The sequence below is a fragment of the Pecten maximus genome, chromosome 19 (assembly GCF_902652985.1).
Source record: "Pecten maximus chromosome 19, xPecMax1.1, whole genome shotgun sequence".
Lineage (NCBI taxonomy): Eukaryota > Metazoa > Mollusca > Bivalvia > Pectinida > Pectinidae > Pecten > Pecten maximus.
The window spans coordinates 9,076,687-9,091,770 of NC_047033.1; the positions used below are offsets into that span (position 1 = coordinate 9,076,687).

At 36.5% G+C, this 15,084-nt stretch overlaps 1 protein-coding gene across 1 annotated transcript in view; it reads right to left on the reverse strand.

Annotated features, from left to right (window-relative positions):
• LOC117318016 overlaps positions 1-14,773 on the reverse strand; it is a 31,836-nt gene extending 17,063 nt beyond the window's left edge. The window contains exons 1-2 of the mRNA XM_033872994.1: positions 14,650-14,773; positions 7,436-7,698 (exon numbers count right to left, since the gene is read on the reverse strand). Coding sequence (XP_033728885.1) covers positions 7,436-7,698; positions 14,650-14,693 — 307 coding nt within the window. The 5' untranslated portion in view covers positions 14,694-14,773. The remainder of the gene's footprint in view (positions 1-7,435; positions 7,699-14,649) is intronic.
• Between the last annotated feature and the right edge of the window lie 311 nt (positions 14,774-15,084).

Here is a 15,084-nt window from a genome sequence, read left to right on the forward strand (position 1 = left end):
TTATGGGCGTTGGATGCAAACCAATTTTATCCTATTAAACATTACGTAATATGCTATTGGTGAGAGGAAAAATCATCAACATGTAAGTGGTGGAACATTTTCAAATCTTGGGTTGAATTAGCCTATGGTTGAATAGCCGATTTTCGACTTTCTTTAGATAATTAACAAAAACACGAGAGTATTTGCTCGGTATGTTGAGAATATGTACACAGATATGAAAAAAAGTGAGAGAAACACCTTTTTCATAAAAAAAAATCCAAGATGGCTACTTCACAAGTCCCCGTGGTTGAAGACATTGGCTGACAAATAGACAGAACAACAATCAAAACGTGTTCCTTATGATTTTGGTTAGTTTTCGCATTTACGGGAGTGTTCATAGCTACGGGCGATTGTATAATACCTATATTTATAAGTTTGGTTAGTCACTTGGTAACGGGGATCTTTCATATCGAGCCCCAAACATACTTTCGACATATGCACTCCGTTGCCGCATGGAAAACTATTTCAAGTTTTGTCGGAATTTCTTCACCTGTGGTTGTAATGGTCGAGGGTTTTCCAGCGCCCTGTAATACCCAAGGTAGTACAAGATACTGGAGATGTGCGCACACATTCCCATCGTTCTCTCTCCAACTGGGCACTGGCAGTAGTAGTCCTTTATTGGGGCCTCATCATCGGGTGAAACGGTGAACCGTATCCAAACGTTATATTTCGTTTGGCTTTTGTGTCGAGAATGTATTTGACATCGGAGAAGGTCTGGAGAGTGCTGGTAAAGCCACACCTCATAGTCTCCGTCATCACTTAAATGTTCGGCGATGTAACCAGGCGCCAGAGATATCTGATACGTTCCACATGTAATGGTTCTCAAGTAATCGAGATCGAGACGGGGAAACAGTACGGAAGATGCATCCATCTTGACAAACTCGGACCGTGCCCGTCTAGACAGATCCGGATCTGTCTTGACTCTCTAAGCTAGACCATTCGGTATTGTCAAACGGTCCTTCATACGTTCAGCCATTAGCCTATCTTTGGCATCTCTCTCTGGAGATATCTGGTAGATCGGTCCTCTAATACCATTCAGACAGGCTGTGACGGTTCGAAGCAAAGCCTCGATGACATTGATAAAGCTGTTAGACACCAATTGCGTTCGGAAGAACGCCCAGTGTTTCAGACGGCCATGATAGGATTCCACAATCCACCTCGATTTGGTGATAGTTCTGTCAAGATTTGCTTGGACTTCAGAATGTTGACTTTGACCGGGTTTCAGGTATGACGGCATACTAGCATTGAGGCCAGAGGCTTCGAGAACTGGTAGGACATCTCTAAAACCTCGGTCAACGACAACATTGTCATCTGGTTGTAGCCAAGTAACTAACTTGTCCATGACATTTTTTGTAATTGTAGCATCATTTTCGCTGCCAGTGAATGGTCCTACTGTGTCCAGAATGTAGCCATCTGGTAGGCGATGCTCATGAATTTGAGATAGTTTCTCTTCTTCTGGCCACAGTAGGACATTCTCTGGAGCTTGTGGTTGGAGCTTTTCTGGATATAAATATAGGTGCCATCTAATATGGCAATGGCTTTATCTCCAAAATATGCTTCTGAAAAGACAGTATTGTGCCCGAGCAACTGTTCTCTTGTCAAGTGATCCGGACCTAGAAACTGTGGGACTATCGATGTGTCTAATGCCTGTACTATGGAGTGGAAAGTTTTGGACACACTTGACTTGGAAACTGGAACTGATCTTTGGACCAACCTGTCCAGGCCATGCATGCCGAGTCATCAAGAGAAGAAAAGCTTATTGCAAACGCAGACTGGTTCTGTGAAAGGACGTGCGACCCCTCTAGGAGGTCATTAATGATTTCGGACGATTTTGATGGTAACTGAGATTCCAAGGAACCTCTACCATCAAGGACAACCTCTGTAGACTGTAGTCGTTACCAATAAGGTGAATGGAGCAGACGCGGGATGAGGTGGGATACCACAGTTTGTGTGAATAGATCAGGTGATGTCTTGCACGTTTTGGTAAGACTGATGATTTTGTTCCATTTATTGCAAAGGTAACAAGACAGCATTTTTTGTGTGAAGATGATCCATTCAAAAGATCATGAAGGGTCAGCAACGACAGGATATGGGACGGGGAGTCGTCTGCTTCCTCTATTTCCTGGTTCTGCTCGGGTTCAGGTTCAGGCTGATTTTTGTTCCGAAGATACTTCATGTAGCACTTCTGGTAAATAAGTGCTTGTTCCTTTGCTGACATCAATCCTTGTTGCACTAGCGTATCTAGGAGCCATTTATATTGTGGACTATTTACATTGCGTGCACTTCTGTTCTTATTGCCACTACGTTTCTTGAAGTATAGTTGACAGCCTTCTCCAACACATTTACCCTCCATCTTGAAACAATAACGATTGCTTTATGAAGCGTCGATAACGTAACAAAATAGCAAGCCACCGATGATTGCTGTAAACAGCTAATACTTAGTAGTTTGGTACAATTATGCGAAAATGTGTGATAAATAACGAACAACCAATTACACAAAATAACAAGACAATATAATAAATCACATTCAATACCTCCAAGAAGCGCAGAATTGATTGATAACTTAGAACAAAATAAAGTATTTCATATGGATAATCTATCTATTCGATGTGGCGTGGTCGGCAGGCACAACGAAAGCGAGACAAGTCAGGGTCCCAACGCTTTGGAGATGGGGCAATAAAACAAGGAAAGTGAGACAAGAATAGCTAGCGTCGAGTCAATGATTCCGTAAACGTATAGACAAAGACAAGAAGATACGGATAAATGTACAAGGCCACACGATCAGAAAATTCAAAAGAGGACAACTTGAGATAGAACAGTATTCATGTGTCAGGGTGTCCTCAGTGTAAATCTTTATATCGATACTGTTTATTTAGTCGTTAGATATCATAAAATTGTCACGAAAATATCCGCTCTGATATTCAATATAAAATTTTGTATATAATAAGCTATATAATAGGGTTTCAGACAAGGTTGTTACTCATTTCCCCCTTTCTTTCAATTTACAACCACATTCAGGCGGCGATATGAGAACGTTCCACCACATGGAATTAGCTGATTTTTGGTACACATATGAAACAAGTAAAGCTCTATCCAAATTTGTGATGGAAATTTGCATCCAAAACTATATAACGGGAGAAAATTGCAATTTTATGGCATTTTTCTTCATAATTGTGTCTCTGCAAGTGAATTTTCATCCGAGAAAATTTTTGTTTTATATTTTATGAATAAACACGATGTTTTGGAAATATTTATCAAAAGAAATTGATACTATGTTGCGAATTACAATTTCGAGATAATCTTCTTTTATTTACGACCTTATGTCTTTGATGCTCAAAATGACAACTTTATAAAAATACATTTTAACTGACATTATGAAATCTGGGTGTCGGAAAGGTGTAAAATTATTCTTCGGAAAAGAAAAAAACTGTAGTTGAGCTAGATAAGAAATTATACGGGGGCAGGCTCCTATGGAGAATTAACATAACTGGAAACAGGCCCTTTCAATATGCTGTACAAATCATAAAATGTTAAATATTTATTAACTTTGTACTGTATATCTAATGTGTAATGTTTCATTTTTCTGGCTCTCATCGTTCGGCTTAAGAATTGCGCATCCTACGCCAAGCGATACATATTGCAGATGATGTCTCATGGCAGAGACTAACTAAAGCTCTATTAACATGGAGTTTCATGCGTTCATATCCATGTCCTTTTATTTCAATATATTGGTATTATACATTGTCCTTTGGGAATCCCAATTATTCGCGCTTTTATTTATTTCTTTTTCCCTTTTTTATTTTAGTAGTTTTTAATGTTTGTGAACGTCATTTCCTGTAGATATATATATACTGTAATTGCTTCATTGTCTACATGTTCGTGAAACAATGCACTGAAAAAGGTAATCGGTCAACTATTATGAAAGCGTCTACTTGCGAACAGTTAAATGGATGACGTACGTGACATAAACATTATATCTGCCATGTGGTTCAAAGGATATCGCTATAGATTGCATTAACGTCATTATAATATTTAAGTACCCTAAATAAAACACTAATTATAGCCAGTTACATATCACTTAAAAGTCAGTTAAACCATAACCATAGTATAATCATCTGAAATATGACAAACATACTTTTCTAATTTCATTATTTATTAATAATCTCACAGTGTTTTTCATAAAAAGAAAGTTTAGCTATATACTACATGTCGAATAATGTCGACTTGAACTTTTTCAATTAGATATTATATTTGATTGAAATGCAATTCGCCCATGTGTATTCTGAAAGCTTCAAATTTAGACAAATCATTCTTATTTCTACTTACGTGCAGTGGAGATTACTTAAAATATGTTTTCCTTCACCTGCTTGACTTGCACCTTTAACTGGATGTGAGGCCGGGTGACTGTAGGATAGTGTAGAATGAGTAATGGTTGAGTGTATGATGAGTGTATGATGAGTGTATGATGAGTGTATGATGAGTGTAGGATAGTGTAGGGATGAGTAATGGTTGGTGGTGCGAGAGTGTATGATGATTGTTATGAGGAAGTGTAATTATGATTGTAATATGAGTGTAGTGAGTGTTGACGAGTGTATGATAGTGTATGATGAGTGTTGGATAGTATAGAATGACGTCATGGTTGAAGTTGTGGTGTGAGTGTCTGCATGCGTTGTATGATGAGTGTATGATGAGTGTTAAGTGTAGGATGAGGTGTAGATGGAGTCATGGTTTGCGATGTCTCTGCGTGTCTCTGCGTAGTATGCTGCGGTCCTGCTGACGTGTATGGCTAGCGTGTTGGCGTGTTCGCCTGCGTGTCTGGCTGAGTGTCTGCCAAAGTGTAGAATGAGTAATGGTTGAGTGTATGATGAGTGTATGATGAGTGTTGGAAAGTGTAGAATGAGTAATGGTTGAGTGTATGATGAGTGTATGATGAGTGTTGGAAAGTGTAGAATGAGTAATGGTTGAGTGTAATGGTTGAGTGTATGATGAGTGTATGATGAGTGTTGGAAAGTGTAGAATGAGTAATGGTTGAGTGTAGAATGAGAGTAGGTTAGTATAGGATTAGTAATTGTTGAGTGCAGGATGAGTGTAGGATAATGTAGGTTGAGTGTACGTTGAGTGTAGGATGAATGAAGATAGCGTAGGTTGATTGTACGTTGAGTGTAGGATAGGTGAAGGATAGTGTAGATTGAGTGTACGTTGAGTGTAGGATAGGTATAGGATAGTGTAGGTTGAGTGTACGTTGAGTGTAGGATGGGGGTGAAGGATAGCGTAGATTGAGAGTACGTTGAGTGTAGTATGGGTGAAGGATAGCGTAGATTGAGTGTACGTTGAGTGTAGGATAAGCTGAAGGATAGCGTAGATTGAGTGGACGTTGAGTGTAGGATAAGTGTAGGATAGTGTAGGTTGAGCGTACGTTGAGTGTAGGATAAGTGTAGGATAGTATAGTTTGAGTGTACATTGAGTTAAAGTTATAGTATAAGATGAGTGTAAGGGTAATGTGTCCTGGTTTACATTTCAATATGATAACACTTAATGATGTTCGTGTGGTTCTCTCCACAAAGAGAAGTAATAGTGAGCTAAAACCAACACGGAGGAAACACACTGCGAAGTCATAAGAGAAAATACCAGATTCTGTTTTGCAATTGATAATGAAAATGTCAACAAGCATTAAAAAAGATTTAACAATATATTTTATTTTAATGCTATATCGCATGCACATGGAATCCCTTCCACTGTATCAAGCTGTCAAATTTGATTCCATAGGCGTGTTATTTATCACTAGTGGTCAAGAAGCAAAGAGCATCAATATAGTTTTAATTATTAAAGGGTCACCTACATAGCAAATCAAATAATATCAGTGATATTTTACAAGCCTATAAATTACTAGCATGGTGCAAGTAAACAAAAGTAACTTCACCGATTGTTAGTATGTACCATGGCTTATTACGGCCATTGTTGTTGATATGAAAAAAAAACATGGTTCATGAGGACACAATTATCTCGTGTGTATCACATATATTACTCAAAATAGGCGCATTGACCGGATTTGTCTTCATATTTGTATATTTACATTTATTCTGCAGCCCCACTATATAACTTTACCAACCTCACTTGAAGGTTACGAGTCCATAACTTCCGAAAGATGGCTGTTGAAAAGGCTGTTCCTTCTTTGACGATATTAATTTGTTCATTCATCGTAAGAGCAAAATTCCTGGATATAGCCTTTAAAAATCGTTGTCAAATGTAAATATACGCATTGAACTGCTTTCAGTTGGAAATTATGGGCTGATGAATACCAACTGGACAAAGGAAAATTGAACAGCCCGCTTTATTAAATTAACGCAGTTCAATGCTAAATAAACAATGATATTATCATGACCTTGTATTGCAACTGATTGAAAATAATATCACACAGATATGACATCGAAAGCCCGTCTGACTCTAGAGCATTGTTGGGGACATTTCAAACATCAAAAATGATCTTATTTGACACTATCAAAAACTCTGCTCATGGAACTCGGACTGTTTTTAGGAAAAAAGTTCAACGGTAAGTTTGAGGTAAAAGATGCATATTTCTGAAAATGGTCCTATACTCCACGGTTAAATTATTTTTCTTTAAACCATCATTCTTGCTATTATCAGATGTCTTAATGGAAACAGGAACATTTTAATTATCAAAATGCCTACCTTTATGCCATATTTGTGTTATTATTATTCCGAGCCGACATTTGTATTAAGGTTAAAACAAAATTACTGTGTATAGTCGAATCAGGTTTAACCTAATGCATCTTTGTGGGCTACAGACACAACATAAAAGTGTGGTTATCGTTCAGGTTTGATTATTTGTAAGACTTACAATTGTTTGATTCTACATCGTTCTACGTATTAAATCTACGAAACTGTCAACATCTACAGTAATGTATTGATGATTTTGAGAAACTACATGCGTAAGCAAACACTTTGGTATAGTCCTTGACAGGTTTTGTGCAAATTGTGGATATTTAACATTGTTATTCCATGAAAATGACCTGATTTCTTCCACTTCTACTGCCTTTCTCTACCCTTTCCTCATCAAATGTACATAAGTATCACTATTTAGCCATCTTATGATGTGTGCATACGTTAAATTATACATTTATTATTATAACGGGCGTCTATATTCTTCATGTAAATTGTGTCTATTGTTTTGTTGTTTTTTGGGGGTTTTTTGTTGTTGTTTTTTTTTTTGTATATTGGCAATAAAATATGTTTAAAATAAACTAGATGGCCCTTTAAGGCATGACGAGAAAACTGTAAGCCCCTGTCATAAGCCAAATGTTATGTTAAAACTCAAAGGAGAAAGGCTTACGTGTAGAGATGCACTTGATAAATCGCTCACACACTGACAACTTACATATTCTGACCACGTAGAGTTTTTCCTGATCCTCACTCGGCCCATACATGAATTTCCATTCAGAATACTCCGGATCGAATACAACGTCTGGAGAAAATGGCGAGTCATCATAGACTCCATCCTCCCAGATGGGAGCGCATGGTTGGGCACCTTCAAAGTCGTTGGGATGCTGGTACTGATAATTCGGTGGGTCTATCTGCTGGCTTGCCTTCAGCTCTTTTTTAATCTCTTGTTGCTTTTTCTTTATTTTTAATTTTTCTGCCCTAAAACAAATAAATAAATTGGTTCAGTAGAAATAATCTTTGAATTACAAAATGAGAGATTTGAAAATAATAGTTTCACTACTTTTGGTTATGTGGTATGTCAACCTATATCAAATAAATTCTAGATTTACAGTTTCGTCATCAATTGAAAATATTGTGATATTGTGTCCCCGTGATTATTAAGAATGTGCATGCGTTTTCTTTAACGTCTTTGATAGTATATATTATCATACATTTTCTTATTTTACACTTTATAAAAAGTAGACAATAGAAATGCTATTTGAACCAATATTTTCCGAAAATGCTATTAACCCGTGTTTTTTTTTTTTTTTTTTTTTTTCGTTTATTCTGATTACACAATGCATAAGCGTTTTCGAGACTAAAACGAATCAGACACAGTTTGTTTACTGAAATCGTTCAAGGGAATTAATGCTACAGAAATATTTGGGAAATAACTGCATCTACAAGTTTCGATAATCTGGATGAAGAAATGCCAGAGAGGATTGTTTCTGAAAAAAGTCAGCGCTAAATCACAACGGGAAATAAAACACAAAGGGCGGTTAGCATGCTGAAAGACTATCTTCGGGAAAAAGCATTAGGAATAGTGGAGGTTATGAACACTGGTTCAACAGAAAAACGGAAAGATTTAATTGCCGGTATAATAAAACAGTTATTGTATGGGTATTTCTGAAAAATGCACTTTCGACTCGGGGGGAAAAAGTTCATATCTCGGGGGACAATAAAAGTGCTATTTCACTCACACCCATACAATAACTGTCTACTTCCACCGTATATGTCCTTCAGAAGATTGTATAAAGAAACATATTGTATACCAGCTTTATTCAATTCATAATAGTTGTTGAAATCAACAAAAAAATTCTTGGTTATTTTTTGGTTAATTAATCATTGTTACATTTTAAACAGACTTTCCAAATGATGAAATCGACATAGGTGTTTGGTAGATAAGACAATATATTGCAAGTTTCAATAAGTTTCGAAGGTTGACGAATGTCAACTGAAAACAAGTCAGGAAGTCCGATTACTTGATGGCAGAAAGTTGTTCCCGATTGATAACATTCCCATATACCCTATTTTACTGGATTGAAACAATTTGTTTCTGTTACGTTTGTCTAGCATTATATCATTCCTGTATACGAGAGAAATATGACAAATGATGTTATTTATCATACATATAATCAGTTACGATATCAGGTTACAGATCAGAGACATGTCATTAAGAAAGCCCCTACCTACAATGTAACAAGTTCGTCGAATGCTGTACATGGTTATTATGTTGGGGTTTTTGCTTGATTTTCTTATTATTATTTTTTTCATATGAATCACTTTTGGATTGTATCAGCAACTGCAGACATTCCTGTGTGTGGCTGGAAAGGAACACAAGATTTTTTATTATTATTATTATTCATTTACATTTTTTAACGTCCTATCAACAGTTCCATGCCGTTTAAGGACGGCCTACCCTTGTCTGAGCTACATGCGTTGGTTTGTGTATGTGTGCGCGCTTGCTGGGTGGGCTGCACTATGATAGTATTTACATACTTATGATAGCGCGGAACCTATCCGACTTAATAGTGCAACCTAAATCTGACACATTGGCCTGCCTCGGGTTAATGAACGTAACCCCGAACACCCCCACCACCACCAACACCCTAACACGCTCAATCCTATAACCAAAGCGTTGGGCATTGTCAAGGGAGCTATATTTACATGTAAGAAACCAATTTTGGCGGAAGAGTGAAGATCATTTTCCAAATTTAGTCGCATTCATGCAATGGGGCTAGCATGTGCAGGACGGTTATAACCAACTGAAGGTAAAAAGCAATATAAAGACCTTACGATCGACTGAACCCTAAAGGAGCAGATAAATGAATTCTCAAATTACAACAAAAAGTAATGAATGCTGATATAGAACACGATGCAGACCTGTTGAATCATTAAGTCGGCTATAACCTATAACACAGACATTTGAATACGTAACCAAATTAATACGTAGCACGGAGCCATTTGAATCAATAGACTGTCCTGTAGAGGTATAGGGAGTAACTGTTAGAGACAGAAAACTAGGCCCACATTCCTGCAGAACCGAAAATCAATAAGATGTAATAAGTCAAGCATACATATAATAGGAAAGGCTAGAAATAACACTAACGTGTCCTGCTGAAGACTGCGAGGATATGCGTACTTTGGTATGCCAGTAGCACGAGATTACTTTGACAAACTGCCGGTTAATATTGGGAAAACAGGGGTGTTATATATTTCAATAAGTGATTAGGGCTGATTTATGTTTAGTTGGGGTTTACCATTGTGTATTTTTTATTAAATACAATTTTCCCATCGTCCATACCAAAACTCATGATCCGGGCGTTGTCTTTATATAGCTTTAGCTGTTTAAAAAACGCGGATTTTAATACCATGAAGTGATAAGGTGTCTCCAGACTATCTTTAGGATAACTTTCTGCTGTTAACGTACTAAGCTTTCTTTTTCTTAGTTATTTCCTTTTTTCACTAGCCCTCCACCTCTTGGTCGCGAGTTCGAAACCTACGTGGGGCAGTTGCCAGGTACTGACCGTGGGCCGGTGGTTTTTCTCTGGGTACTCCGGCTTCCCCCCACCTTTAAAACCTGGCACGTCCTTAAATGACCCTGGCTGTTAATAGGAACGTTAAACAAAAACAAACCAAACGAACCAAAGTTTCCTTTTTTGTTTTGTTAAACGTCTTCACGGAAGCTTTGGTCATATGAGGAGAAATGTATCCGACGGAAACCCATAATTCTATAAAGTATGCAAGGAAGGGCATACTTAGTTAACTATGTCGGCGTACAGGAGTAGATATTGAATCAAGTTACCAACCGAAACAGACCAAGTCCATGAGATCGGTGATATACATCTTCTACTTGACAGGCATCTACGTGTCGTCTACGAAACAGAAGGTCCTTCTGGGTGGCCTGGTTGTATTCTACTTGTATTATTTCAGTGGTATTTCATGAGTCCATATTTTGTTCAAAGTTTGTCCTCGTTTTATCGAATCTGGGTTAGAATTTTGGTTCAATTTATATGTTGATAGGTTCTTGAAGACGATGATTTATCAGAATGTCGCAACAACTAGGTTCTTTATTTTGACGACATAATCCTGGCATTGTACGACATTCATATAAATATTAATCAAATATTAATTCTCTATTTCTTCTGTTCTTCTTATCACCAACCGAACCATCTGGTACGTCCTAACAAGTTTACTGGGATTTTTGGAATCCTGGATTCTGTGCTTGATTGTGACTCTTAAACCTTTGTGACATTTCTTTTAATTAAAAAGAAAAACAACTTATTTTAAAATTGACTTAAATACAGTGTTACATAATTTAACATCTGCTACATCTGCTATGTAGTATTTTTCATACAAATGAAATGGATATAAATCTTATCTAGGAAATAAAACATTCCTTTAATACACTTTTAACGTGAAAATTTACGCGAGGGAGAATTTACGCTTAATATGCGAAAACCATTAAACATTATTTTTGATGGATATCATATTGATGTAACTAGTAAATAAAAAAAACTCGCGGAATTAACCACCACATGCATAGTTTACCTATAAAAAGCCTGAAATTAAAATCCCTCAGATATTATCATAATTGAAGAATAAACCCCGCGGAAATAACCCCTTCGCTTATAGTTTACCAGTCGAAAGTGCAAAATTAAACTCCCGTCAAAATAGCCCCCATGCCTATAGCTTACATTTTGCAGTCGCTTGACCTCCGACCTTTGATTTATAGATGTTCATATGATTGGCATTTTTTCAGTAAAAAGGGGATGACTTCTAAAAATGTATGAATCAAATGATGATGTGTCTAGCAGATTTGTTTGTTGATATAGGGTACAAATATATATCTAAAATCAACAGAAATGTCTATAGCAAGTTATGATAACCACAGGCGTTTGCTTCCGGATATTAAGAAGAAAGAAATACTGCTGATATGATGGAAGAGTTTTAAAGAAAAAAAAGCACTATCCGGAAGCAGACGCCTATGTGATAACGACAAAATCGACATGGATGTCTTCTAGAGTTGTTATTTTCGTACGAATAATCGCGAAGGATTTAAGCTCGCGATTGAACATCTTCGCTTATTAACGCAAAAATAAATCCCACGGGAAATGAAAGTGATTTACAGTATATAAAAACACAGGTAAAGAACAATTCTGTCAGTCTCCCAAGACACTTTTGTGTATTTTTGCGTAGTTATTAACATTTTTATCAAATCTCTTTGTGTGTGTATATATATATACATAAAATAAAAAGCCAAACACAGATCTGCTGTCTCCCTAGTACTTTCGCGGCTACATTCTGCCCCTGCGTACTAGGGAGACAGCAGATCTGTGTTTGGCTTTTTATTTTATTATTATTTATTGTCACATGGACATTTCAACTTTGTTCTATATATATATATATATATATATAAATAAAATCATTCTGAAGAGTCGCCATGACGCGACGAAAGCGCTAACGGAGAATTTTTTTTTTATTATTTTACTTTTATAATTCGTCCGTAAGGATAAAAACAATTTATTATCTATTATATATAAATATTTATATTTGTCTAGCATTGTCACTATATAGTCTGTTTGAGAGCTCTGGCATTGATGTAGGATCCAGGATAATTAAGTTTAACGACTAATTATTTTGTCTATATTATTTGTTATAAAAAATGCCATTTCGCATTACGTTGATAATTAAATGATTAGCAAAATGTTGTTTGCTTGCAAAGCTCTGGCATTCAAATAGATAATAGACACCAAACAAAAACAGTTCAATGATTAGATAATCCTTTTTCATATTTCCCTAGGGCGATCGTGTCCTAATTCTAACTATATGATTTTACAATAAGTGTTTTTGACATAAGATCATCGTATTACATTTTCAATGTTATATATCAAATGTGAAAATAAGATCAATCACTTTCACGGAAAGTTTACCTCTCTGTAGAACATGCTGTAGTGTAAAATCTAAAACACTGACTAAGAACACCTGGCCGTAGTTTCTCTGGCTTGAAACCGTGTCTCGTGTAGGACCAGAGTGTAACACCGTATGCAAACGTTGACAGTCACACTGCTAACCCGCCATTTTGTAAGTGACAGTGCAACTAACCACCCGAGTCGGAACGTAATGGACCGATTGGACCAAATGTCATAGATATTTCGCTTATCCTTATATATAAAGAAGGTGTTTTGTCACGCCCGATTTTATTTCATCTTCGCCAAAATCTTAGCGACGCCAAATTGTGTCGGAGAATTCCACGTTTTCATATAGTAGTGCGCTCTGTCCTCACACCAAACATATGTCAGGACCAGAGGGAGACATAGTGTCAGGGTCAGAGGAAACTCGGGCTAATCAACATAATACACGCATTTTATACTAGTTTTCTACGGTCCAATCTAAGGACCTCATTCGAACAAATATGTACACAATCTTTACCTCTATATGTTAATTTATCGCTATTGGTTATTCAAAATAAAGAAGTGATATAATGAAATTGTTTATACATTAGGGAAATTCTTGCCCAAGGACACAACCATTACAGCACCGACCGACCCGTTCCTCAGTTTCCCGAGAAACCCAAATCGACACGGGTAGGGAGCGACGAACCACGCGCTATGGATCTTCACGTGAGCTAGATTACGTGGGCAAAACTTTGATTCTTACTCGAAATATATCACACAAGGGCAACTTTGAACATTTTTTTCCAAATATCTGTCATATTACAGTGGGAATTTTCACTTTAATATTTAAATTAGCCGTATTTTCTTAACATCTGGTAAATTAGGTACCTTTGTGCGATTCTTGATTCCATAAAGGTATGGCAAGTACGATTATATCCTAGATAATTGCTTACCAAAATTCCATTTTTATTGAATTTAACTATCGGCAGATGAACTCTACATTGACATTGAGGTAGATATTATCTATCATATATTGGAAGAAATATTTTGGTTATTATAATTGTCCCAGAAAAATATATTTTAAAAGATATCTCTTCAATGAAGAATGTGGGAATATGAAGAAAGAGAAATGCAGATGAATATTTATGTAACGGAAAATAGAAAATAGTGATAATGTTCGTGAAATGACAAATTCTTAAAAGGCAATTATGCTATTTTGGTTATCACCTATAGTGTCAAAGAAAATAAATAAAATATAAAGATAAGAAAATAAATAAATAAATAAATAAATAAATAAATAAATAAAAATACCACTTCGTATAGCACAGAGAACCATGCTATATGTATGCTATGACATTGTTTTGTTTAGAAATGACATATTGCTTGTGTAACCTTATATACATATATATCAATACTGTCCCCGTACAACATAAAATGCCTCGTTATCATTTCCCGAGAGTAATGTAATTGTGTTTATTATACGGTATGCTGGTTACAATAATCAATTAATCATGCGAGAATCAGCTGTTCCGTGTCACAAGATACCTGTGTAAACAATACACAGAAATCCGACGTTTATATTACAGGAATGTCAGAAATTACTGAAAAGCTACACTGTCTAGCACCGTAAATATTCAGCAATTTTCATTCTCAAAAATGTTTCAGAGATACTTGATTATTGATAATGTTGCATAACTGGGGCATTTTGAAACAGAGAACATGTAAATGTGGTTTCATTGAAGTATAGCATGGCCACTCACAGTGTTGAATAATTGACAGAATATCATCAGGGTTTGATTGCACAATATTCAGAAATCTGACAAAATTGCATGACCCGGTCAAACACTGGAACTTATGTTGAACCACTGAAGGTTACCCGTAGAGGTCATGGTATACCCGATAGATTTATTAAACAAATTTGCGGGCTGACACTATACCTATATGATTTAAAACAATATTTTCTCATGAATTCAGCAATATAAATGTTACTTACTTTCTCTTCTGAGAGAGCCTGTATGATCCAAGTATAGCTGACATGTTCACAGAATCGAGATGGTCTTCCAATCGTTCACAGTTTCTGATAATGATAGGTAGGTTTCAGGTAATGATCACCTCGCTCTGGCCACCAGGTGGAGCTTCAGAAACTGTCGTCGCATGGTCGCGTGGCAACCAGGTATGGTAGGGGACAGAATCAATATATACACAGCGAGTTCTGTGTCAGTTTCAATGGACTGAACAACTATACTACAAAAATTGATTCTTTGATAATCAATGTACGTTTTCAAAATCCATCCAGAGTACCCAGCAAGGTTTCCGGGATCTTGTGCAAGTAGTTGCATTTTTAATCATGCGTTTTATTGGTTACATTTCACAGGAAAGCTTAGCATTGCAGATTACAGACAAGGGAGCCTCGTAGCCATGTGCAATA